At 42.3% G+C, this 26,035-nt stretch overlaps 2 protein-coding genes across 2 annotated transcripts in view; one reads left to right on the top strand and one right to left on the bottom strand.

The window, feature by feature from the left end:
• The window catches only part of ccdc186 (coiled-coil domain-containing protein 186), a 37,173-nt gene extending 32,077 nt beyond the window's left edge, over positions 1 to 5,096 (bottom strand). The window contains 3 exon segments of the mRNA XM_080021044.1: positions 1,013 to 1,139; positions 2,545 to 3,560; positions 5,038 to 5,096. Of these exon segments, the coding sequence (XP_079877170.1) occupies positions 1,013 to 1,139; positions 2,545 to 3,542 (1,125 nt within the window). The 5' untranslated portion in view covers positions 3,543 to 3,560; positions 5,038 to 5,096.
• A 1,261-nt stretch (positions 5,097 to 6,357) lies between these two features.
• Positions 6,358 to 26,035, top strand: part of tdrd1 (tudor domain containing 1) — a gene marked incomplete at both ends in the record, with an annotated part of 42,524 nt that continues 22,846 nt past the window's right edge. Inside the window, 13 exons of the mRNA XM_080021277.1 lie at positions 6,358 to 6,463; positions 10,360 to 10,397; positions 10,500 to 10,560; positions 11,058 to 11,124; positions 11,565 to 11,631; positions 13,013 to 13,192; positions 16,124 to 16,267; positions 17,162 to 17,330; positions 17,749 to 17,832; positions 18,432 to 18,608; positions 19,261 to 19,368; positions 24,874 to 25,044; positions 25,211 to 25,486. Of these exons, the coding sequence (XP_079877403.1) occupies positions 6,358 to 6,463; positions 10,360 to 10,397; positions 10,500 to 10,560; positions 11,058 to 11,124; positions 11,565 to 11,631; positions 13,013 to 13,192; positions 16,124 to 16,267; positions 17,162 to 17,330; positions 17,749 to 17,832; positions 18,432 to 18,608; positions 19,261 to 19,368; positions 24,874 to 25,044; positions 25,211 to 25,486 (1,648 nt within the window). The remainder of the gene's footprint in view (positions 6,464 to 10,359; positions 10,398 to 10,499; positions 10,561 to 11,057; positions 11,125 to 11,564; positions 11,632 to 13,012; positions 13,193 to 16,123; positions 16,268 to 17,161; positions 17,331 to 17,748; positions 17,833 to 18,431; positions 18,609 to 19,260; positions 19,369 to 24,873; positions 25,045 to 25,210; positions 25,487 to 26,035) is intronic.

Here is a 26,035-nt window from a genome sequence, read left to right on the forward strand (position 1 = left end):
GGGGAACCAGTAATTAGTTTTGCTCTGGCAACAGCCATGCCGGAGGAGTCAGACTGAATAGAATAGAAGATTGAGGTGTTTTGGAGCGCTGGAGGCTTTATAAGCCCTGGTGTATTAAACGCCAAGACAAACACGGGAAGGCCCGAAATACAAAGCCCTTTAAAAACAAACATGGACCTTGATGTGCATGTAACGTTTGACGTACATCCCCAGCTTTTTTGTAATCAAGACACAGTCACCTTCCCGCCTCCACTCCCAGCAGCTTACCTGGCTCAGGCCTCTTTATTACCAGTGAAGCAGGACTGGTAGATTTAATTAAACTGTGATACACTGATACCGGAGCTGCCGCACAGCATTTGTCCCTCAGTTTAGGACAGCAACTGTGGAACAATCATCAAGGGGCTTTGTCAAATCCCTGGTTCAGAGAAAATCATTTTTCTATTTTTGAATTTCAGTTTTATTTTGTCGTATTTTCATGAGAAAGACATCTTGTATGCAACTGCTTGTCTCATGGTGCTCAATTATATCCTTTAATTATCCTTGTTCCTATCCTTGTTCCACCTCATAAACATCTTCACCCCCACTTCAATTGAAAGTGGAAATCTGTCAAATCGTTTTGTAAAAAAAATTAAATAAAAAATAAATAAACTCGGTCATATTTTAAGATACAGCCATTCAATATATGTGTGTGTGTGTGTGTTATGCATGTGCCACGCTGTGTACTGTTTTTATTGTCGGTGGCGGAGTCCGCCCTTCGTTGCAAGAATCAAAGATTCTTCGGGATTATGGATTACGACTTTAACAAAATAAAACAATACTTTCCTAATGTTACCAGAGCATTTTGAAGCCTTTGACAAATGTGCCTATTGAGAGTCACTGTGGATCAAAGCTTCTGCTTCAGCTTCTGACGTTGTGTGAAGTCTGGACCGATAACACGCAGGTGACAATAATCGTGCTATTCTCATACTCTTTCCACTTTATACTCTTTGTGAGCGCAGTGAATAAGACGAACCTTATTGATGACGGCAACATGCTGCTTCTCTGTGTCGGCCCTCTTCTTTAGCTCGTCCCTCATGGTATCCTTTTCTGAACAGATTCCCAGAATCAGCTCCTGATGCCTCTTGTTTTCCTCGAGCAATCTACGCGCGCGCACACACACACACACACACACACACACACACACACACACACACACACACACACACACACACACACACACACACACACACACACACACACACACACACACACACACACACACACACACACACACACACACACACACGATAACTGCATGAGGCAGAGAAGCAACATCGGGTGAGGTCTAAGAACAGGTACATATGGTACTTACACATACAGTATATTTACAGGTTGAACGAAAAATTCAGTTTCAGTGGAAAAGCTGGGGATGTAATTGTGTGTCACAGGGTTTTGATTATCATGTACCGGGCCGTATCGCACAAAATGTTGGGGCGGGGGGGGTGACAGAGTCTCTCCCTGTTACGCTCGGAGGAATATAAACACATGAAATACATCGACAATGAAAGAGTATAAGGGTCACACAAAAAAAGAGTGCCCCTGTGTTTTGAGAATAAACTCGGAATGCTGTCCCCGACTTCCGGACTGGCAAGCAGAGTGAGGCCGACCGCGGCACCTCCACCTTCACCGCGGCCGCCCACCACCGTTAAAGCAGTGTATAGCGCGGTAAGGGAAAATAAATAATACGGATATTTAAATAAATAAATAGATAAATACAATGAAACACTGTGTTTGCTCGCTTGTTCTCGATTTGAGATCGCCCTGATAGGACTTTGCAAATAAATAAATAAATACATAAAACAGGACACAGGCTAAACAGCACACCACTGCCCACCTTCTCACCACCCGGCGGCAAATGCCCCACGGCCTGGCACCGGTGCCTGCCCCGAGGGTTGAGAACCCCTGGTATATCATACTTAAAATCACCATAGAAATGCAGCTGGATTACTCAACATGAGGCTTTCAATTAATATGCAGATAGGATATGATTATAATGTACATTTCCATATGGATGTCAACATGATAAATTTTACCATAATGCGAAGTCCTGGATATGGTAATGATATTGAAACAAGCTGGTGTGTAAAGAGATTAAATTCAACATTTTGACAGCTCTGTGCGTGAGGGAGGTAAATTATCATGTTTGACTCACTCTTCCGACAATATTCAAAACATTATAGGCTCATAGCTAAAATACATACAACCCAACCATTTTTTAGATGTTGCAGTTCTGCTCTTTCAGTGATGGAATAGAGAGCTTGAGCCAAATAATAGTATTGAGATTCAATACCATTATCGATAGAACGGGTATGCGCGAGCGTGTGTGTGTGTGTGTGTGTGTGTGTGTGTGTGTGTGTGTGTGTGTGTGTGTGTGTGTGTGTGTGTGTGTGTGTGTGTGTGTGTGTGTGTGTGTGGGGGGATTGTTAGTATTGATATTGCTGAAAATTTGTCTTGAAACCAATTGAAATATGCAACACTAAGCCCTCACACTAGACACTGGCCTACCTTTTTATTGCCTTCTCCTGCTGAGCATATTTGTACTGGATGCACTTCTCAAAGACCACCATACAGCCCTCCTGGTCTTTGGGGAGGCCGTTGACCGGGGGGCTCTGCCTCTCGCCGTCCCCTTCCCCGTCCTCCGGCAGGCGGCTGGACAGCAGCTCCGCCTCCAGCTCATCCAGCAAGGACTCCTGCGACAGGGACCGCTGGATCTGGGAAATGAGCTTGCGACTGCAGTCCGTGTCATAGGGGCTGGACAAAGGGGCGGAGGGGGGAGCGACGGAGGAGCCGACAGAGTGGGAGCTGGGGCTGGAAGGGCAATTTAAGACCCCACAGTTAACTTGTGAGCATTCTGTGGGGCACTGTGGGTACGACAGCGTTTCACCTGTGCCGGCACTAAGGGGCGGTGAAGAGTCCACGGAACATTCAGGAATCGAGGTTGTGGGCTGTGCTTCTTCCACGAGAGCAGCAGTAGAAGTAGCAGCAACGGTGGGAGGATCTTTCATCTCCTCCACAGTCAATGAGGTTTTTGTGGTCCCTTCTAGAATGGAAGGAGGGCTCTCTACCACCTCATCCAAAGTGCTGGTCGGGGCTGTCTGACCTTCGCTAACCTCCTCCAAAAGAGAGAGAGAAGGCTGCACCTTTTCCACAGAGGTTGTATCGCTACCGCAACCTGTACTGGCAACGAGTCCCTTATCCGTATCAGTTTCCCCTTCCGGCGCTGGACCCGAGGGTTGGGGTTGAATTTGACTGTCCGGTGCAGTCTCAGCATCACTTTGAACATGGGGCTTGGCTTCATTCAGTTCAGAGTCAGGCTGCGCTTGTGCTCCCGCGCTGCTTTGGCCTTCTGCCTCGTCTCCACTGTAGAGGCAGATCTCTTCCTCCTCAGACATCGATGCATTACCATCATTGAGCTGGTTGGGCGCGGGCGCTTCCCCTGACAAAGTTCTATCCTCTGATCCTTCCATCGTGTCAGCAAACGAGGCAGGACCAGGCTCCTTCATGGCCTCTCAACTCCACATCTGAGAATCATCAAAATTAAAAAAAAAACAAAAAACAGCATAAGTTAAACACATTCAGCAAAGGTCATTTAGAAAAGCCCAACTCAGTATGACATTTTTTGCCGTGTCTGTCAACCATTTTCCAGTGCGTTGATCTTTGATAGAGCTAGTCCCGTAAATGTTATATTATCAGGTACAAAGTGCACCAGTAAAGCATTTCCCTATTCTTTACCTTCAACTAACCTGTTGCCTACATCCAAACATAACTCAGAGACCCTCAGCCTTTCTTTCCTTGTCCCATTAACAGTGGAGGGCGTGGTGCTATCGAGTTAAGAGTTCGAGTTATAGTTCACTTGAATTAGAGCTTAAGACGGCAGCATGCGATCTGGAAGGAACAGTAATGATAGGGGGGTTTAAAGGTGTCAGTCTGTATAACAATATTCGCACGTCACATATTTAAGAATCAGACTGCAGATTGCACTTCACGGTAATTTGATAAAGGATATCAAGCAAAGTCACAAGAAATTCAGATGAAACTTCCCCAATTTCAGGCCTCGCCATCAGACATATGGCAAATATTTCAACACATTTTTGTAGCACAGAATCGAGATGAACTGTGGAATGTTCAGCCTCCGCAAAACTCTCCAACGCTTATGGTACTTGTGAAAATCAGGAACAAGGCCAATCAGTAATGAGAAATGTTAAAAATGTCTTTGGATCGTGACTTAATCAATCAATCTCAAGTCTCTTGAAACTTTGGTCGCCCCAATGTTTTGAATTAACTTCAACTATCACAATCTCTTAACTACCCTGGCCTTCATGCTGCTGATTTCTATGTAAAACGTGGAGCTTGTGAAGTCCTTTTAGACTGTACTGATTGAGGGCTATGGAAATAACCTTGACTTGACAACACCGAAGATAACAAATAACAACTTACACCTCAACCAACCTAGAGCTCATTTTGCATTGACATTGGAGAATACACAGCAGCAGCAATGCATCAGTTCTCCTGTGACAGGTGTATGAGCGATCAACCAAACTAACCCAGAAGCCTTGTAATAAAAAAAAAAAAGTATAGATTTAAAGAGATGATGGTCAGTCTAGTTTACATTTACATTTAGGGGAGTATGAATTACGCCCGTTTTCCTGACAGTTGATCCAGCGCTGCTGCATTACATAGAATAGCTAGCTCGTTAGCTTGGGTCGTGAGTACAAGCGCACCGGAAAACCTCTCACTGTCGCATTGAAGACAACTCTGCTTCGTTCAATTAGATTATCAGGCATAATGACACGATTGACATTTAGTACAGCGGTGCTTTTCAGATAACAGAGCTGGCTAACTGTTAGCAGCGAGCTAATCTCCAGTATACAGTCGATGGCTACGAGCAACACCGCTCCCGCTTGTCGGTCATGCTAAGCTACCGTATCGTCACTGTGACGAGTTGACCACCGTCCGACATGTAAAGTAAAGAGACAGGGTCTGATCATTTTCACCCACCGACGCCGATCGACCCATCGCGGAGAGACTTGGTGACAGCCGGCGTCTGCTGAACTTTGAGCCCGGTGACGAACCAGCTGATCGCTCCGGCTAGCCGCTCACCTCAGAGCGGTGACACATCAACAAACATGGCCGCCCAACACAGGAACGCGATGATGGTGGAATTCAACCAATCACAGTCGAGGGCGTTGGTTGACGTCATCAGTGAACAGGTAAAACAGGTAAAAGACGTTTTCAATGTATTACTTCTATAGATATATTTTTAGAATGATGACAATTAATAAATAATAATAATAATTATGATCAATATTATTATTATTATTATTATTATTATTATTATTATTATTATTATTATTACCATCATCATCGTCATCTTCATCATCATCATCATCATCATCAGCATCATCATTATTATTATTATTATTATAATAATCGAACCTTAAAAGAATATCATTATCTACTAAAACAACAAATACATCCATAAAAAAACTAATAAAAAAAAGTTTGATATTCATAACATCGATTAAATGACAGATATAGAATGGTATATAGATAGATTGATGACTATGACCATTGTGGTTGGGATTATAATAATAATAATAATAATAATAATAATAATAATCACAATAACAATAATAATAATAATAATAATAATAATAATAATAACAACAACAATAATAATAATAATAATAATAATAATAATAATAATAATAATAATAATAATAATAATAATCATCATCATTTATTTGAATAACTGTAATAAAAATAATAAAATATATATTATTATTAGTTATGTTGATATTGTGATTATTGTTTTATTGTTCTATTTATTGCATATTATATTGTTTTTTTTATATTATTTTATTATCTATATATTTATATATTTTTTTAAGTTCACACAAGGAAAAGTGGCGTCATCCAATGCAATAAATTAAAAATGAAAACATCAATTACGTCCAAATCTATAAATTAACCTTTGCGTGACCTGACGGCGCATGCGCAGCATTCCGGATGCAGGCAGATGAAGGGACAAGGTGAACTTACCCGTCTCGATGTCCCAAATCTTGCTCGTTTGTTTACCCTGTTTTTCGTTGCAGTTGTAGGGTTGTTGTCGCAATGGACGCCGTTTGTTTGAATAAGTCCGTGGTATTGTCGTCCAACATTCATTAATTGACACTAAATCAACGTTAATTGGGCTAAGAGCGTGATTGCCACGTGAGTTGCGCCCTCAAGTGTTGCATTCTGTAGAGTTTCACAATATCACACGATGACATTTATTTCCCATCACTGTGGTTCTAACCCTTCACAACAGCTGCAGATATGAACTCCCTTCCCCAAGACCTGGTGCGACCCAACCTGCCCCTGAGGAAGCCCTCCAGCAACCCGGTAGGGGGCCCCGGGGCGCTGGGCCTGGCCGGAGGACCAGGTGAGAGGCCCCGAAGCGCCTTCCATCCAGTTTGGCAAACATTAGGCCACAAAAAGTCATTGGAAAAAGAACAAAACAATTCTTAAAGGGGAACATTTATGCCCCCCTTCAAACGTTAATATAGGTTTCTGAGGTCCCCAAAACATAGAAGAATTTTTTATTTGCTAAAAAATACCACTCAGATAATCTATTATCGCCATTCTAAAGCCGCGTTTCCACCAAAGTTTCCGAGGAAGTAAATGGTTCAACAACTTTACTTCACATTAACTAACTAATTAACTAAACTAACTGATTCTTCAAACGCAATTCAATCAGTAAATAGTAAAAGAATATACAAAGTGGGAATACAAAATAGAAATAAAAGGGATAGACTATTGTGTGTATATACAGATATGTGCAGTAAAGTGACGTCCAGTCGGTGGCGCTAATGCAGAAGACGATACAACGAGAAGAATCTTCTTCTTTGGGCTGCTCCCGTTAGGGGTCGCCACAGCGGATCATTCGCCTCCAACACCTTCTGTTCTGCGCATCGTCCTCCCTGACACCAACCGCCTGCATGTCCTCCCTCACCACATCCATAAAGCGTCTCTCTGGCCTTCCTCTTTTCCTCTTGCCTGGCAGCTCCATCCTCAGCATCCTTCTCCCATTGTAACTCATCTCTCCTGCACATGTGTCCAAACCATCTCAATCTGGCCTCTCTCACTTTTTCACCAAACTGTCCAACCTGAGCTGTCCCTCTAATGGACTCATTCTTAATCCTGTCCATCCTTGTCACTCCCAATGAAAATCTCAACATCCTCAACTCTGCCGAGAAGAATTAAATGGAAAAAGAAAGACAACCAATGTGATAAAGCCGAATATCACCTTGGTTGTCTTTCTATATCATTTTATTCTTCTGTTGTATTTACTGTATAAATAAGGTGTTTGTGTGTGTGTGTGTGTGTTCGCACTCAGGGTTTATCAAGTTTGAAACATTGAAAACGTTGACACATGGGGAAATTGTGCCTGGCTCTACTGTGTAGCAGGGCAAAACTTTACTCGCTACACTAGACACACCCCATGTCACTTTGTGTATTCATACATATATATATATATATATGGACATTTTTCTTTGTTTTTTTTTTTCATTATCAAAACAAATATTTTAAAAAGGGTTGTTTTTTGTACGAACGGAACAATTTTAGAATAAAAACGAGCACACTGGCGGCTGCAGATTTTTAAAATTGGTGTCTGAAATTAAATGCTGCGGGTACTCAACCAATCAGAAATGTTTAGCTCCTCGAGCTCCGAGTTCCCCTGAAGGTTCCTAGTTCCTGGGGAAAGGCGGAATTGCGGCTTTACTTGCCTCTATGCCATCTTGTAAAAACAACGGGCTGTTTTTTGTGGGAGGAACCACCCTCCCGACACCCCGAGTTCTGTGAACCAATGGCGTTTGACCATGGCTTACGGGTTCTGTTGTATTTACTCTGTAACTTTCACTGATTCCACCTCATCAGTCCACCAAAATCGGTTTATGAACAAATTTGAGTTGAGAAATTATCAATCCAGTTGCTGAATCCTCACCCGTATTAGATCTACAAGGCCTCATTTCAAGATTCAAGAGGTTTATTTAAAAGTAAGTTCACTTTTTTTGCTGACACGGCACCGGGACACCACATGGATGGATTTTTTGTTTCATGTAAACTTCGGAACATAAAATAAATACATCTACAATAAAAATACTGTATTAGTTTTGTTGTGAGAAACAGACAGCGGATCGCCCGCGTGCCCACTTCTTTCTTTTTATTTTTGAAAGACATAGCAGATAGCTAATTCAAATTTTGTCTCAACGCGACGTGCCTTCTGAATTTGAATGCTCACAGAAAACTGACTGGGTTGTCTTATTTCACAGTATATGTGTAAATAAGGCCATGAGGGCCCAAAATGAACGTCCACAAACACTGGAAAAAAGTAGTTTTGCATAATAGGTTACATTTTAAAATTTGAATCTACAAGTTCTTGATTTTTATGTAAACCTTTTGTCTTAATTTTGACAAAAAGCAATATCTGGAGAGAATGAAGAAAATAGCTTCAATAATAACTTGATCCATTTTAATAATGGATTTAAAATCATTTTATAACTCTTAGGGGTGAAATGAGCATTTGATTTCGAACTTGGAAATCACAAGTAGGTTCAGACTAGTTGAATATATGTTTATATAATAATGCAAAACCAGCCATGAATGTAACATTACTAAACTAGAAACCGCTTGCCACAGTATTTTAGTCGCGTAACAATGCCAAAATAAATGAGGCACAGTTTCAGGATGTACAGAGCAAAATGAACATGAGAAGTTATCAGTCCCAAATCTTTGAAGAAAATGTTTTACAGGGTAATTTTTGTGTAAGATGAAATGGCACCTCCTTTATCTTATTGCTGGTGAGATATTTGTGAAGCAACAGCCAAAAATTCTGCCCTGGAATATCACTTACAAAATGATTCCAGTAGGTGGTGACTAGGTAGGAATAGAGAAACTCTCTTGCTTAAATCAGGAATGTACTTGCTTTATTATGATTTTTAGATGGTACAAAACAGATTTTACCATCAAGGACTGTCAATAGGATGATGTAATGATATATCAGAAGGATAAGGAACACTTATGTATAGAGCCACAGAGCCATTCAGCACTGCTCTCATTATGATTTACAATATGATCAGGAGATAAAAAAGTCGAAATTTGAAAACACATAGGCGATAGTGATTGGCGAAGCAGTTTTTTTCTGTGTGCTGAATCAGAAGAATCTGTTTCTTAAAAACATTTGTTCAAAAGATTTGTTCACCAAATCGTTCAGTGCTTGACTGAAGCTCCGACTTACTGACTATGCCAAACAGAAGGAGAAGGGCTCAATACTCTACGGGAAAAACGCAGTAAAAAGCGGCCTTTTTGACAGGTTTCTCCTGCGCAAAAATCAGCATTTTAATGTTCCTCACTCGAGCCCCGTAAAAAGCTGTGTTTTTATGGCGGAGTAAACTGACAGTTTGTATGCCACATTTATGCCATTTTTTAACAAAACTAGTGACGTTATTTGGCGCTGATGGCTTGCCCTTGTGACGTCGGACTCTGCCCTGACGGTGTGACGTGTAACCTTTTTATAATTGTCGTATTAACATTGTGACTGCTGCATTCACATGGAGAACGGGAGACTGCCGACCAGAAGTCATGTTGGTGGTCGACAGCATCACTGCAGCCCAGTAGAGAGCACAGGCACCGTGCAAAGTTAAAATGATTTAACTTTTTTCCATCCCGCGTGACGGAATTACAGACGGATGTTAAGAAGGTGAGGAGCCGACTCTACTGCGCATGTCTGCTGCGGCTGCCTGCCGGTCGAGAGTTTTACACTGCAGGAACGTAGCCGGCTCTTTTCTCTGGAATATCGCACTCAAATGGCCTGAATAAAACCTGTGGTTTGATATATACATTTTTTTTTTTTTAACTATTTATTAATGCATGGAGGCTGTTTGGTGCTTGTAGCATGGAAGCAGATGGAGGATTTGGATGTAGTGGCGCGGATGGTTCGGTGATTAAGTTATGGCGCCATATAATTAAATATGAATAATTAATACCGGTAATAAGAGAAGGGCTTCTATTGCCAGTGGAACCAGGTATTTGATCATTCATTCATTCATTCATTCAGATCATTCATGCCCGCTGCCCGATGCGATGACGCTATATGTTATACGTCACACGGGGGCAGCGTTATGCTGCCTTTGATTCAGTGTAAAAAAAGCAAAGCCGCGATGTTGATGGGTCTTCTTTATGCCAGTATTGAAGTATCTCTGTATAAAAGCCGCTTGAGTCTCTTGCGACCCTGGTTGAAGGTTAAATTTTGTGATGTCATAATTGTCTTTGTTGCAGGTGACTCAACTTTGATGACCTGCATGGACAACTCATCTGTAAGTATCAATCTGAATCGTGGATTAAGAATTGATCAAATAATTTCCATGGATGGCTGTCTCGAATTGTTGCTGCTCTCGCTGTTTCTTTGGTTCTTCCAGCTGATCGGCTCCGTTCTGTATGCAATGAACATAAACCTGTGCAACTACTGCAGCAAGCAAGGTAACAAAAACATCACACACATACTTTCTGAAGAAATTAATAAAAAAAAAAAATGTAAGAGCTTTGTTGTATTTGTTTTTGCAGTGCCATGGCCTTGTCACCTGTGTATTGATTATATTTGGCTGGAGACAAGGTTGTAGTTATGCCAGCAGCAGTGCTGAAAAACACACTTGGACGGTATCGAGTTTAATAGCCACTTGGACCCTGTCATGGCGTTGTGTCATTGAGTTTTTGCACATTTATTGGTCGGCGCAAATATTTCACATTACTGACTACTCTCCTAACGATGGCTCCTCTTATTTTTGTATTGTCCCCATTGTCCCCATTGTCCCCATTGACCCCCCCCCCCTTGGTTCTTTGTTCCCGAAATGGTTGCTGCGTTGAATTGGCACTCGCGTGCATCGACCGGCAGAGTATAAATGAGCTTTAACACTGCTGCTTTTCAACAGCAGGCCTCCGCTGCGCGCGCTGTAAAAAGACCTTCTACTGCTGTGCAGGCTGCCAGGCCGAGGACTGGAAGGCTCACCGGCACATGTGCAAGTCCAGCTGCCCAGAGCCTGCCAGGTTGGGAGGTTTAGTTGATGAGTCAAACCAATTTTAAACTTATTTTCTTACAAATAATTGCGATGAATCAAGCCTCCATTAATATTAGTCGGTAATAGTGTAGTATTACACTTACACCTTACCCTAGAATGCATATGTTGTGTCAAGATGACCCGGCTTCGAGTTAGTTTTGTTTTTATTTTGTGCTACATACATATTCTTAACTCCATTCATATTTTATTAAAGTTGTTGAGAAACAATGAGTTACCATCATCAAGTATCTTAATTAAGGAATTCCCGGAATTGTATTTGCTGTAAAAGAAAATTTGACTGATGAATTCTGACTTGTCTGTTGATGAAACTCTGTTTTAAATTGCTACTCTTACTAGACAGGCTTTGAATCAGGAGGCTGTTGGTGTGGAAAGAAAATCTAATAAAATGAACACACATCAAAATTTAAGTGAGAAACTGAAGGCGACCCCCGCCTCCTCTCAGGCAGGAACCAGATTCAGCCTTCCAGAGCCCAAGGTAAATCTCATTAAAATGGTGAAAATACATTGTCTTCTGATGACTTCTTAGTGTCTCCACATGTATGTGGATTTTGTCATTAAATATTTATGCCATTAGTAATATAAAATGTGATTATAAAGTAATATGAGTGACATGTTGAAAATAATGTTACTATCATGTCCTTTAATCAGGTGAACCCCAGCCAGGCGTCCCCTCATCAGAGGGTCTATCTGGTGGATTTAAACAACAACAAAGTATCGAAAGGAACGGAAATGCAGGTACTGCAGGCTCAGTAAGATCCGTCATTAGACCAGCGATGGTATTAGTTCTGCTCCAATCCATTACTTTTACTGAACAGTTTAGACTGAAATGCACATTTAAAAAAATAAAAATAAATAAAATCATGATGGATCTGGAGTCTTGGGAGTTATTCCATAACGGTGACTAGAAAGAATTGCCAGTTCTCAAAACAGTGATTGTTGTACAATCTCTAACAGTGATAACGTCCTGTAAATGAATTAATGGTGACATTTAACTATCAGTCATATTTCTGGGGACCTCCTGGTACCTCTTGAAGGACCCTTGGGGGTCCCTCGTCCCGACTGCACATTGAGAACGGATCTGATCTAGATCTTCTGACATTTGTCAAAGCAGTTGGATATGGAAAGTTGATACTAAAAGTAAATGAAGACCATGGTTCAGTTATTGCACACATACAAACTGCGTATATTTTTAGTATACGCAGTTTAGTATACATAGTTTAATATGTGGCATTATTGTCCAGAGACGAGAGTATTCAGAGGTGCTCTTGGGTGAGTTTAGCTCCTTGTCTGTACTTTTTAGCGCCTTTTGTGGATCGTTACATTTTTACCCTCCCTGCACAGGACACAATTATTTGTCAAAAGCAGAGACTTTAAAAGGGGCAGGTGCTCAAGAAAAAAAGTTCGCATGGACCCCCAGCTCCAGTTCTAGTCATTTTGCCGCTCTGGGCAAACTGAGCAGCACGGCGGAGTACAGATCACAGACGACCTGCGCTCCGCTGTGCGCAAGTCGCGGATGCTCGAGGACACATTCCTCATGAATATGCATATCTTGCCCAGACAATCCGCTACCTTGATGCCCATTCACACTTAAAAAAACAACAAAAACCCCATGTCTGATAAAAAGGGCACCATGGGGTATAAAGTGGCAGGTGCTTGGGCACCCACCCTTTTTGCACGATTGCCCAAGCCTAGCATGCTGTACAGAAAATAAGCATTAAAAAAAGTGCGTGCGTCCGGCCCACAATAAAAGCAGAATATACAAAATGCAATTCGATGCAGAGGACAAGTTAGATTGATAAATTAATTGATATCAGTGTCGGCCACACTTTCTATGTGTTTTTTTTTTTTTTTTAAAGGTCTCTGTAGTGGTGGCCCACAGCCCCGGCAGGTTCTTCGTGCACACGCGGAGCTCGGAGCTGCTGGAGTCACTGCAGAGCCTTAGCATGGAGCTGCAGAACATCTACAGCCGCCTTTCCAACACCAGGCACCTGCCCAACCTGGGCGAGGTCTGCGCCGTGCAGTTCTCCCTCGATTTGGTGAGTTGTCGGCGGTTATTTACACATCCGTTTTACACTCCTCACAAAAAGTTAGAGATATTTGGCTTTCGGATGAAATTTATGGAAAATGTAAAAAGTTCACGCTACAGTGATATATCATGAAACTAGGGCATTTAAGTAGAAGCATGCAATGGTGATTTCCTCATCTCAAACAATTTATTGAAACAAAACAACACCAGTGGTGGGTTACCACAACAAAAAATGTCAGTCTCAATAACTTGTCATGTGCCCTTGAGCATCAATTACAGCTTGACAACGACATCTCATGCTGTTCACAAGTCGACTTATTGTCTGCTGAGGCCTGTCCCCCCACTCTTCTTGTATGGCGGCCCTCAGGTCATTGAGGTTCTGGGGTACAGAGTGACGAGCCTCTACACGGCGACTCAGCTGATCCCATAGGTTTTCTATGGGATTCAGGTCTGGAGAAAGTGCATGCCACTCCATTTGAGGTGCCCCAGTCTCCAGCAGCCGTTCTCTAATGATGCCACCTCCATGAGCTGGAGCATTGTCGTCCATGAAGATGAAATGAGGCCTGTGTTGTTCATGCAGGGGCACAATGACTGGATTAATGATGTTATTCAGGTAGTATGGGCTTGTCACTGTACCATTCACAAAGTGTAGGGCAGTTCTGTATTGTCTAGACACACCTGCCCACACGATAACACCACCACCACCAAAGGCTCGTCTGTGACAACAGTGGCTGATGCATAGCGCTCTCCTTGACGTCTCCAACATCGTTGGCGGCATCATTTCTGCTCAATGTGAATCGACTTTCATCAGAGAACAGCACTGAGGCCCACTGGTGCCTTGTCCAGCGTAAATGCTCCCTGGCCGACGATGATGCCTGTACCTGGTGGTGTGGTCAGGTACCCTTGCAGGTCGGCAAGCACGTAGACCAAGCTGATGTCAACGGTTTTGAATGGTCTGACGTGACACTTGGGTGCCTCTCACCTCCCTTAAATGTGCCTGCCTTTCTGTGACTCTTCCAGTCTCTCTGTATCTCTGTTGCAAGCTGCTGATGACACTCTGTGACACTCTAAGCTCAGTGGCCACTTCCCTCTGAGAACATCCTGTTTGAAGCGAGGTACTGTTGATCAGCTGTAAGGTGTCGTCTTGGTCTCATGATGTCAAAATGTGAACAGCATGATGAAGAGGACTGTTTAAATACCAATTCTAATTGAACCAGGAAATGTATTGGTCGATTCATGGAACAAACACCTTTTGTGAATTTTGCCGTTCAGCTCCTTGTTAGAGAACAGCAAGTTGTGCAAAAAGTACTGAAACATTGAACAGTTGGACATGTGCATTCAAAAGTTTAGAGAAGGTCAAATTAAGTTCACCTGTAAAGGTTATAGTGCATTTTAGGTTCATCCTGAAATTTCACCCGAAAGCCGAATATCTTTTTGTGAGTAGTGTATATGTAAATCCAAAAATTAACCGTGGGGCAGTGACCACATGAAATTTTCGTTGTTTGTTAATAGTCGTACAGATAAATATCAATGAACAATTGAATTGCCTTTTTTTTGTTCATTTTATAGCACTATAAAAATGACATCTTAAAAAAGATGAAGAAAATAATTAATTTTATGGATAAGATAATAAAATAAAATTTCACCTAGTAATACATGTCGACCTGCTGTAGAAGAGACATTTTTTTGGAATTGAAGATTGCAACATCTAATGTTTCTCAACCCAACTGATGTTCTGTTTATTGCGACATTTCTAACATTGGCATTAAATTCCCCTTAAATTTGGATGGAAACATGATGATGGAATTTTAACCAAAAGAATTATCAGCTCAAATAATTGAGTTGAGGCGTTTTAGTAGTGGTTGTGACATTAAATATCATGTATCGCATCTTGTATTATCGACATTTGGATATGTGACAAATAAATCTCTTGAATCTGATATATTAGTGGTTGACCGATTAATCTGGCTGATATCTGCATTTTCATATCATCAGCATCGGTCAATGACCGCTCTCATGGGGCCAATAAAGAAACATGTCTGCAGTAGGGGTGGATGGTATAAACGGTATAGAAAGTACACCGGTATTAGTTTGCCCTGCAGCATAGATTTTGACTATACCATGCTGACCGGTGCAGCTCTTACAGATCTAAAGTAGGGATGCAGCGATGCATCGGTAACGGTAGGAACATGGTAGGCGGGTATGGCAAGGGGGAGGTACGACAGCAAAATGAAACAAGCCTGAACACATGGTGCTATTTTTGTGACGTACAAAAACTGTAATAAAATATATGAAACTAAATTATTTTGTGTCTGTTATTATATATAAGAATTTACACAACTAATAACCTGGAACAATTTTGAACAACAATGCAGGACATAACATTAGTGTTAAATAAATGGTTTAACTTCAGCAATTTTGTCTCATTTGTTATTATTATTATTATTAGGTTGTATTTTATCAGATGCTAAAAATAAAACATATTAGCTAGGGGTGTAATGACTGCTGATCAATCAGTCGGAGTAAACTGTGTTTGGTGTGAAGTGCGTTTATATTTATGAAAATTGTTCTCAGGTCTTAAGTCATAAAAGTGTTTTAAATTTAAATTTATGACTAATTTAGTTCAAAAACAAACATTTTGTCTTATTTTTATTTATCTATATATTCCTTTTTGTCAAGATTTCCCAGGTTTTTCAAGTAAATATTTCAGATTTTCTAAAACCCTAAACCTACCACTTGTCCTGATACTGGCCTTTACCCAATATATAGTACTACATTTATACTTACCTTTAATACTTTATTAAATGAGAGGGGGGTGATTTATTCAAAAATTAGTCTTGAAATGACGTCAGAAATTGTCTTAAAATGTCTCCCCTGGAATGAGTGCTTCCTATGTTTTGCATTTGTTAATTTCTAAAATGCTTTCCTCCCTCCTTGGCAGAACTGGTACAGAGGCCTGATCCAGTCAGTGGCTGTGGACCAGAAGGTGGCCAGCGTCCTATACATCGACTTTGGCAACGAGGAGGACGTCCCTGTGGACCGGATCAGACCGCTGGCTGCAAACATCAAACCCATCGCTCCCTGTGTAAGACCCAAAAACTCTGCAGTGTTCTATGGAGGTTCACTTTGGAAATCCTACTTTTCCTGTCTTCTGTGAAAGCTGGGTGGGTGATTTGGAATGTATAGTAACATAACGGTCGAGATGGAGTTTTTCACTTGTATATCTTGTATGTATGTATGTATGTATTTATTTACGAGTTGAAAATCACACTGAAATTAAATTTATCAGATTGAAATACAGTATATTGGGAATGGAAAGTATGTTGGCCAAACTGTTGAAATATTTCATACATTAATCACATCTTCTGATCTTTGTTCAAGTGGAAATCAGATTGTCTGTGCTCTTGCTCTGTGACAATCACATTTTTTTCTTCAAAGTTTGCCACGTTTGCCAAATATCCCCACCATCTTGCCAGAGGTGGTGGGGATATTTTGTTACTTTTTGTGAATGTTCATCCATATCGGCAGTTTATTGACCACAACTAGCTACTGTACACTGCTTTAGCAAATTCACTGCATCTGCTTTTCACTTCTAATGTCGTCCGATCTTTGCACTCAATCGTCACCAACAATGGAAACAGCATTGAGGAGCAATGGCATAACACCAATGCATTGAATGGCCGGTTCTTAAAAAACACCATCTACTCTATATGAAGTGTCAAAGATGGGATTTATTTTTTTCAAAATAATCTAAAGGATTACCACTTGAAATTAAACGACAATATTACAAAACACACTATCACAATCACAATATGTCTTGCATCACAGATCGCTTCTGAAAGATGAGCAATAATGATAATAACTTTGTGTGTTTTATCAAATGCCTCTTCAGGTTTAACATTGACATCTCCACCTTTCTTAAGACCCATAATTGGGCCCATGTTTTACCTTTTGACCCGCCCACCCGGTTCTCCACCAGGCGATTGAGTGCTGCGTTGCCGGCGTGGTGCCTGTGACCGGCATCTGGCCGGTTGAGTGCTGCATGGCTGTGAGGGGGCTGCTGGTCGGGGAGATGGTGACGGTCAGTGTGGTGGACGTACTGCAGAGCGCCCGTGTCCACGCGGTGGACATCATGATGTCCTCCCTAGGTGGGTGACGTAGTGATTATCCCTTTTTCTTAAACAGTGGTGCTATTGTCCAGAGCACTTGAGTGTTTGAGTGAAAAGATCCATGTCTTCTCGGACACAATAAATCAAGTGTTTTCAACCACAGAGCTGCCAGATGTGCCGTTGAAGTGATTGACTGTACTTTGACTCTTTTTTTTTTTTTTTTAGATTTGGTAATAGTTACTGTACAAATGTTTGTTGCATTTTTAGTGCTTAATGGGTGCGTGGTGTGCCAGGGGAGGCAATAGTTTGAGAAACCATGTACTACAGACTCCTTTCAGGACATTTAGCATCGATGCCGACATGGAAGACAAACCTCTGCCAATGCCCTGGTCCTCACGATGCGTCGTCAGTCCCATCAACACAACGATTGAGAAAGAAATGTCCCCTTCTCTCTCAGGCAAGCAGCTGAGCGTGTTCCTGGTGGATCAGGGGTACGCACGCGTGGAACCTGCTGCTGTGAAGCACATTGAAAAAGACATAAGTGAGCCCACCTTCTCCAACACCTGACATTGGGAGTAGTCTAGGGTTGGTGGTTCAAAGATAACATGGAAAATGACGGTCTCCTCTTGTAGCAATATTTCTGGGCTCAGGTTTATTTTGGATAAATATTGACACAAACCTTGGTTGAGGAGGTTTCTAAGAACCCTAATTTCAGGAGATTTAACCATATTCCCTCCTTTTGTAGTCCATGTTGGCAAAAAGCAAACCCTTATCCAAGCTCCTCCCAAGATCTTAATTGATCCAAAAATTGTATTTGATATCTTTTAACACTTAAGCACAGGGGCTCTGAACTTTTTTTGCCCATGACCCTCTTTTTAGGGTCCCCAAATTTTTGTGACAACAATAATTATATAGTCTTAACTTATTAAGTAAAATAAGTTGGAGGAGAAGTTTGAGAATATCTACCCCAGCCACTGAGACACAAACTCTTTACTGGAACGCTGGTTTTTGATGGACAAGGGTGGTGAAACTGCAGGGAGGGAGAATGTTTTACTCATCATTTGAAGCACAAGTTGTTGTCAGCAAAGTTGGTGTCTTGTTTTGACATATTTTCATTATTACATTACATTATTTTTTTAGGCTTGCTGTTGAGCACCTCCTTGGCTAACTTCAGGCGGCTGTCCATCGGAAAGGACGACAACACAGAGCTGTCTCCCCCGGAGTCTCTCACTCACAGTCTGGGAGACTCGTTCAGGGCCTTGGTCACGCTGCTGCGCTCTCCCCACGACATGATCTGCCAGAAGGTGGACAACGCCAGTGAGTAGCACCTAGTGAAAGCCTCGTTTTCTAGTAACCTAACCAGGATTGGATTTCTTGGCATGTTCAATTCTCCCTCAAATTCCAAATTGTGTGAAGTAAAATGAAATCTCACTGAGGCACGAGTTGGCAAGTCAGTCAGTTTCACAGCTATTTAGGATGGTGAAGTACTGTGTTTGTGCGGTTTGCACAAATTCTAGCTTTAACAGTATAAGATAAATATATTTTTCTTAAAGGCAGCACCTCCGCAGCAGGACCTCTCCCAGTGGGACGGGGTGGAACCGTCTCTCAATTATGTTTCCATTTTTCATTTCTATACAAGTTGGAAACTAACAGAAATAAATAAAACCAGTATTTTTCTAAAAGGCCGCTCCGTCTCTTCTCTTTTTGTTCCACTTGCCATTCACTGTAGTGCTGGCTCCATCCCATCTCCCTTATGTGACATCACATTCAAGTGTGCGGGCAATGTCAGATTTTTAGGTGGGCGGGGCTAATTTCATTACAAAAATAAGTCCAGCTGTAATTCAAAGTAAAAAAAAAAAGATCAATATATTTAAATAGAATTGCTACATCATTTCCTACACATTAATTCACTGGGGATGCCAACCTGAAAGTTGCCCTTTAACTGTTGCGAGAACCCATTGATTGGCAGGTGTGATCCAGGAGCTGCAGATGAGACTTCAGGATCACTGCTGCCAAATCCCTGCCAGGCAGAGCTTCAGACCGGCCCCGGGCACAGTGTGCTGCTCCCAGTTCTCTGGTACAACACACACACACACACACACACAGCTCATCACTGTCTTGCTCTGTCACACATTAAAAAAAAAAAAGCCGCTAGCAACGGATACTGGTATCAGATGTCTGTCCGATGAGAGGGTCAATCACCGTTTTAAGTATAAAAATAAAATAAAGAATTGTGTCAGGATTTAAAAAAAAAAAAAAAAAAAATTTAAGGTAATTCTATTGGCACCATAAAAGTTGGATTCATGCATCCCAGTGAAGGTCAACTGTTTAATATTGGATTTCTGTGACCTATGTATTTTGTTGTAGATCTGAGCCCCTAAACAATTCCCACATGTTTATTAAAAATTTAAAAAAAACTAGTCAGAATCCATTTGTCTTTATTTTGGGCTAACAAGATTCGTTGGAAAATGTTCCCTTATGACTTGGTTCCATTCAGGTCTAAAATTTAGTCTGCAGCAAAACAATCACACAATGACAACAGTAGAACATGCAATTAAGACATGAAGGACCCAATAGAACACAATGTTTTGCACGTATCTATCCATGCACAGCCATGAGAAATTGTTCGTAAGGAAGGTGCTGCTATGCAGTTTGCAAATACAGCATATTTATTAGGGTTGTCACGATTCAAATTCACAAGCAGGTTCTTTACAAATCAAGACTCGATAGTCTAACGATGGCATAGCCGTCAGTGCTGGGGGGGAATCGAATCGTGATCTTAAAATCAAGGTCGAACTGTGCATTTGGAGAATTGTGACACCCCTAATATTTATCACACAAGGGATACAGGCCCAAGAATGAGAGTGGCCTTTTCTCAATCTGCGTTTTTGTCTGTACTTGTGTTCTTGTGGACTTGTGAAACGTCATCAGTCGCAGCCCAAGTACTGTTCCAATTCAAAGTACGCATCAAGCCAAGTCCAGTACAAATGCCCAGATGTGGACTTGCTCCGCCCATTTTATCGAGGATGCATCGGTGGTGACTTGTGTGGACTTGGGACAGCCAAGTATCCCAGAATGCATTTCGCAGAATGACCGTCCTGTGTCCTCCCGTCCCCGGGAGTCTGTACTCCCGAGTCGAACTTGCCGAGTCTGAACTACCAAGTCCGCAAGTCCGGACTTCGCGTACTTGGTATTGAGAAACAGGAAGTGTCTTCTGCAAGATTTGGTGATCATAATAGTGGGGCTGCTGCATCCCAATCATTTTGACTGACCAATTTAACTACAGTGGTGCTAGAAATTTTGTGAACCCTATAGAATGATCTGAATTTATGCTTAAATTTAACCTGAAATGTGATCAGATCACCATCTAAGTTCTAAATCTAGATAAAAGATAAAGACATTGGAATTTCATAACATATGATATTGGACCATTTTTCACAATAAATAGAAGAAAAAGTATCCGTATTTTTTTGGGGTTCTCTTGATTTATTTTTTCGACTTGGAAGATGGAGATCCGATCACATTTGTGACAGCCACTGGTCTTTTGGGTCTCGAGTGGGCCACGGTCATTTTTCAGTTTATTTATTTTTTTTAATTTTTATTTTTTTCTGGTTGTAAGCTTTGAAATGATGTCATTGATTGAAATCTGAAAATATTTGAAGGTGATGTGGTTATTTTAATGTTGGTACACCTAAACTCATCTAGCAGAGAAAATGTCCCTCAAAGATCCTGAGGTTTTCACACTTCAGAGGCAGGTAATGGGTGGGGAAAAATAGCTGGTAAACTCCAGCCGCAACCACTACCCCACTAAACTACCTGTCATTGTCAGTGGGTTAATGTGTGTAGAGTGTAAAAAAAAAAAGCGGAGATTTCGTACTGCGCTCCCGTCAATCCACCTGCTGAATATCTGCTTTCCGGCAAACAAGATGGAGGAACTACTGCTCCTCAACAGAGCAAACACAGACTTTTGCCGTTCACAGGGCGGTGAACTTTGCTTCTACATAAACAAAGGTTGGTATACGGATGTCAGTATTTAAGAAATCATGCAGCCCTCACTTGGAGACCATTTTCATTGACCATAAGCCGTTTAATTCACCACGGGAGCTCTCCTCGTCTATGCTGGTCGGTGTTTACATCCCACCTCAGGCCTGTGTTCGTGAGTCGTTACAACACCGGGCTGACCAGATAACAAACATGGAGGAAAAAAAGACCCAGAGTCTGTGCTCATTGTTCTTGGGGACTAACAGAGCTAACCTCAGCCACAACTGCCAAAATAGACAGCACATTAAATGTCCAACCAGAGATCAAAATACACTGGACCACTGCTACACAGTATTAAAGGGCGCCTATCGCTCTGTTCCCCGAGCAGCTTTTGGACTCTGATCACTGTCTGGTTCATCTTCTCCTGACTTACAGGCAGAAACTAAGATCTGCTAACCCTGTGGTCAAGACTGTGAAGAAATGGACTAGCCAAAGATGGAGTTACATGCCTGCTTTGACTGCACTGATTGGAGTGTTTTTGAGGCTGCTGCGACAGATCTGGATGAACTCACTGACACTGTGACATAGTACATCAGTTTTTGTGATGGCGTGTGCCGACTAAAACCTTCTGCACATATAGCCACAATAAATCCTGGTTTACTGCACATCTCAGGCAGCTTTGTCAGACCAAGGAGGCCTACAAAAGTGGGAACAGGATCCTGTACAACCAGGCCAGAAACACACTGACAAAGGAAATCAGTTGCAAAGAAGTGCCATACATAACAAGTTCTCAGCGAACCACCCTGCGTCATTGTGGAGAGGCCGGCAGGAACTCACCAGCTACAGGAAAGCGTATCCTAACACTGTAGCGAACCTTCAACTCCCGATGACCTGAATGGGTTTTAGTGCAGGTTTGAAAAGCCCACCTTCATACCCCTCACCCGCTCCTGCAACATCACACACCTATCTTCTCCCCCTGCCTGCCCCTCACTCCTCCCCAGTGACTCACCCAGCTCACTGTGCCAGCCCCCACCTGCCAGTGGATAACTAACTTCCCGACAGACAGGAGGCAGCAGGTGAGGCTGGGGAAAACCCACATCCAGCACCCAGACCATCAGCACTAGCGTCCCCCCCAGGGATGTGTGCTCTCCCCTCTGCTCTTCTCCCTCTATACCAACAACTGCACCTCAGGAGTCTGTCCGTCTGCTAGACTCCTGATGTTTTCTGACAACACAACAGTTATTGGTCTCCTCCGGGACGGTGACCATTCTGCATACAGACAGGAGGTTGAACAGCTGGCCCTCTGGTGAGGTCAGAATAACCTGGAGCTGAACAAGCTCAAAACTGTGGTGATGACAGTGGACTTCAGGAGGATCCCCCTCCCTAACACTGCCTCACCATTCTCAACAGCACTGTGTCTAATGTGGAATCCTTAAGATTTCTGGGATCCACAATCTCACAGGACCTAAAGTGGACACCCAACATCGACACAGTCAATAAAAAGGTCCAGCAGAGGATGTACTGCTTGTGCCAGCTCAGGAAGTTAACCTGCCTCAGGAGCTGCTGATCTTGTTCTCTACACTGCAATCATCCAGTCTGTCCTCTGCACTTCCATCACTGTCTGGTTTGGTTCGACTACCATCCCCACAATATAATAGAAGTATAGGGAATAGTTATGTATATGGGATAGACTATTTGTATATACAGATTTGTGCATGTTAAGTGTGTATGGAGGTATACAGTATAAAACAGTACGACACGGCAATACAGGAACACCGGATTGAGACATTGACAGAACAATACAGCGCAGTACGCAGTAAACCAGAACAGTGATACAGTATGCAGTACAGTATGTTACATACAGTACAGTAAGGCAGTGGGGCCTGTGTGATTGTCTCAGTGCTTTTTGTTAGGACCCCTGGTGATTTCACCATTGACAGTCCTTATGGCTTGCGGGAAGAAACTCTGTCTCTCTGTCCTCGCTGTGTGACTGCGGAGGCACTTGCCCGACCACAGCAGCCGACCAGACCAGACTACAACGGGCTGTCAGGACGGCAGAGAAAATCATCGGCACAAACCTGCCCTCCATTCAGGACTTGTACGTGTCCAGAGTCAGGAAACATCACTGCAGACCCATCGCGCCCTGGATACAACATGTTCCAACTCCTCCCCTCTGGTAGGCGCTACAGAACCCTGTACGCCAAAACAACCAGACTCAAGGACAGCTTCTTCCCACAGGCTGTCACACTGAACACCTAAACGAGGCACATAGTGTCAGACAATCCCTGTGTAACTCTGAACACTCACTGTAAGTACAAATTCTAAATGATATATTTGGGAGGCTAAACCGTTTTTTTAACATTGTCAGTATAACCTAAACATGGTGTATATACTGTACATAATATACATGCATATAATGTCATACAGTATCAACCTACCTCATGTATATAAAGGAACCCGTTAATTATTCCATATTTATTACAGCATCTTTGCACTCTGCACTATTGCCTTTTCTGCCTTCCTGCTACAATTTCATTGAGGTTTCTCTCGCTCTCTCTCTCTCTCTCTCTTTCTCTGTGTGTTTTAAAATGTTTGTTTTAGCTTGTCTTTGTTTCAGCTGTATGTCAAGTCCATATACTGTATGTATATTGAGAATAATGAGGGGAAAAAGTCAAATGCCATGTATGTACAGAACATACTTGGCGAATAAAGATGATCCTGATTTATAAAAAGAATGGAAAATGCGTAGTTAAAGTTAATCGTTTAAATTTAAGTTTTCTTTTCATTCTCACTGTATGCGCATGACCCCTCAATTATTCTGTAACTTCTAAACATTCTGATTTCCTGCCTTTATTGTTTTATAACAATGATTGTTTTTCTGGGAGCAGCCCACCGCCTTGACGCTATAAATGAGAGCCGCCACCCTCTTCTTACAATCAATAACACAAAGATTATGTTTTCAGGGCGGACTGAGGTTTCTTGCTTCTGGTCTTTATCTGTTGGTTCTTTTTATAACATTGTTACGGAAATGACATCAGGTCTTCTTCGTGTTCTCTGAAGCATTGCGGCGCAACTTTTTTTCACCATGTGATGACCCAGTGTTGTCCGTGGTTAGTGTATATAACCTTATTTTATCAAAACGTATTCTTATTCTGACTTGACATCACACGGAATATCTAAGGATTATCTTGATCTACATGTGTGCATCAAGGGAACTGTAAGATGGCCCGTTCGTGCTGTTGTTCCGAGTGCAATAATGGGTGAATACGGCATTCTAAAGCTCAGTTTTGAAAATAAGTTGAGAGAGAAAATAACTTGCGGAACTCGTGAAACTTTACTTCATCATAGATCGAAAACAAGAATGTGTCTGTTGACAATAACGCTGTGTTGCATTTTGTTTATGGGAAGGGTTTCTTTTTGGTGACCAACTATAAGTAATAAGTGACACTAAGACTGTTGTTTGTTATATTGAGTGGGTTCTTCAACATTTAAACTTTCGTCATATCAAAAAAACAAATGATGCTGTCTGCAATTTATTACATTAAAAAATATTAAGTCTTCGCCTTCCTCTCTTACATTTCTCTCTCCCTACCCCTCCCAGAGGACAACCAGTGGTACCGGGCGAAGGTTCTGGCTTATTCTTCTGAGGAACGCGTGTGTGTCGGCTACATCGATTTTGGGAACGCTGAGGACGTGGAGCTAGGACATCTGCGGCCCCTCAATGCCTCACTGCGGGAGCTTCCCATGCAGGCCATTCCCTGTGCCCTCGCAGGTCTCTGGAGAGTTTTGATTCCACTACACTGGCTTTGATTACTATCTCAGGAAAAATCAATGATTTTTGAAGATGAATCCATCCTATTCCTCCTATCCTCATCCTTTCTTCCTTCTATCTTCTTTCTCCTCTGGCTTCATCCTGTCACCCCCCTTCTCCCTTCCAGGATTGCAGCCAGTCTACAGTCCAGCCGGCCACTCCTTGGCGGTCTGGTCCAAAGAGTGTGTGCTAACCCTGCAGCAGAGGGTTTCCAACCGTATCCTGCACGTTCGCATCCTGGGGGAGAGAGAGGGTGTGGCCCTGGTTGCCATGACTGATGAGACCAGTGATCCCCGTGCCGATGTGGCAGAACTGCTGATCACCGGGGGTTACGCCGTTTCAGCCCCCGGGGGCTCAGAGCTGGCCGGAGCAGAGACCACCACTTCAGGTGCAGATGCAGAGGGTAAAACTGATTAAATATGTTTATTAAATTGTTTTAGGCCAGTGATATTCAAACCTTTTTTTGCCAACCTCCCCCTCCCAAATAGTACAAAAAAATACAGAATGCTTGGTATGCAAACTAACGTAGTTTAAAGTAAACCAGGTCGAGCTTCACATTCAATTGTGGCTTTTTTTGCCTATACACAGGCTAACGGGGGCCGAAAGGAGCATAATTAATGAAAAATAATTTGCCTGGGAACCAGGCTATTAAATTGGAATCGGAATCTGCAGCTCATGTCTCATTTGTTCTGGCAGATAACGTCCTGCCACCCTCCCATTCAAAAAGATTTCCACCCGACTTTGCCAGTGTCGGTCCAATCACAAGTGTTTATCGAATATGGGGCGGTTGTAATACAATGACTATGCTGAGGAGAGCCGTTGATGCACCTGACCAAGATGGCTGTCGCTGACGTGGGATGGTCTGTTGAATCGGCTGTTGACGGTGAGGCACCTTACCAAGATGGCTGCCGCTGATGTGGAATGATCTGTTGAATCCACTATTATGACGGTA

This window comes from Zeus faber, assembly GCF_960531495.2.
Source record: "Zeus faber genome assembly, chromosome: 20".
Taxonomy (NCBI): Eukaryota; Metazoa; Chordata; class Actinopteri; order Zeiformes; family Zeidae; genus Zeus; species Zeus faber.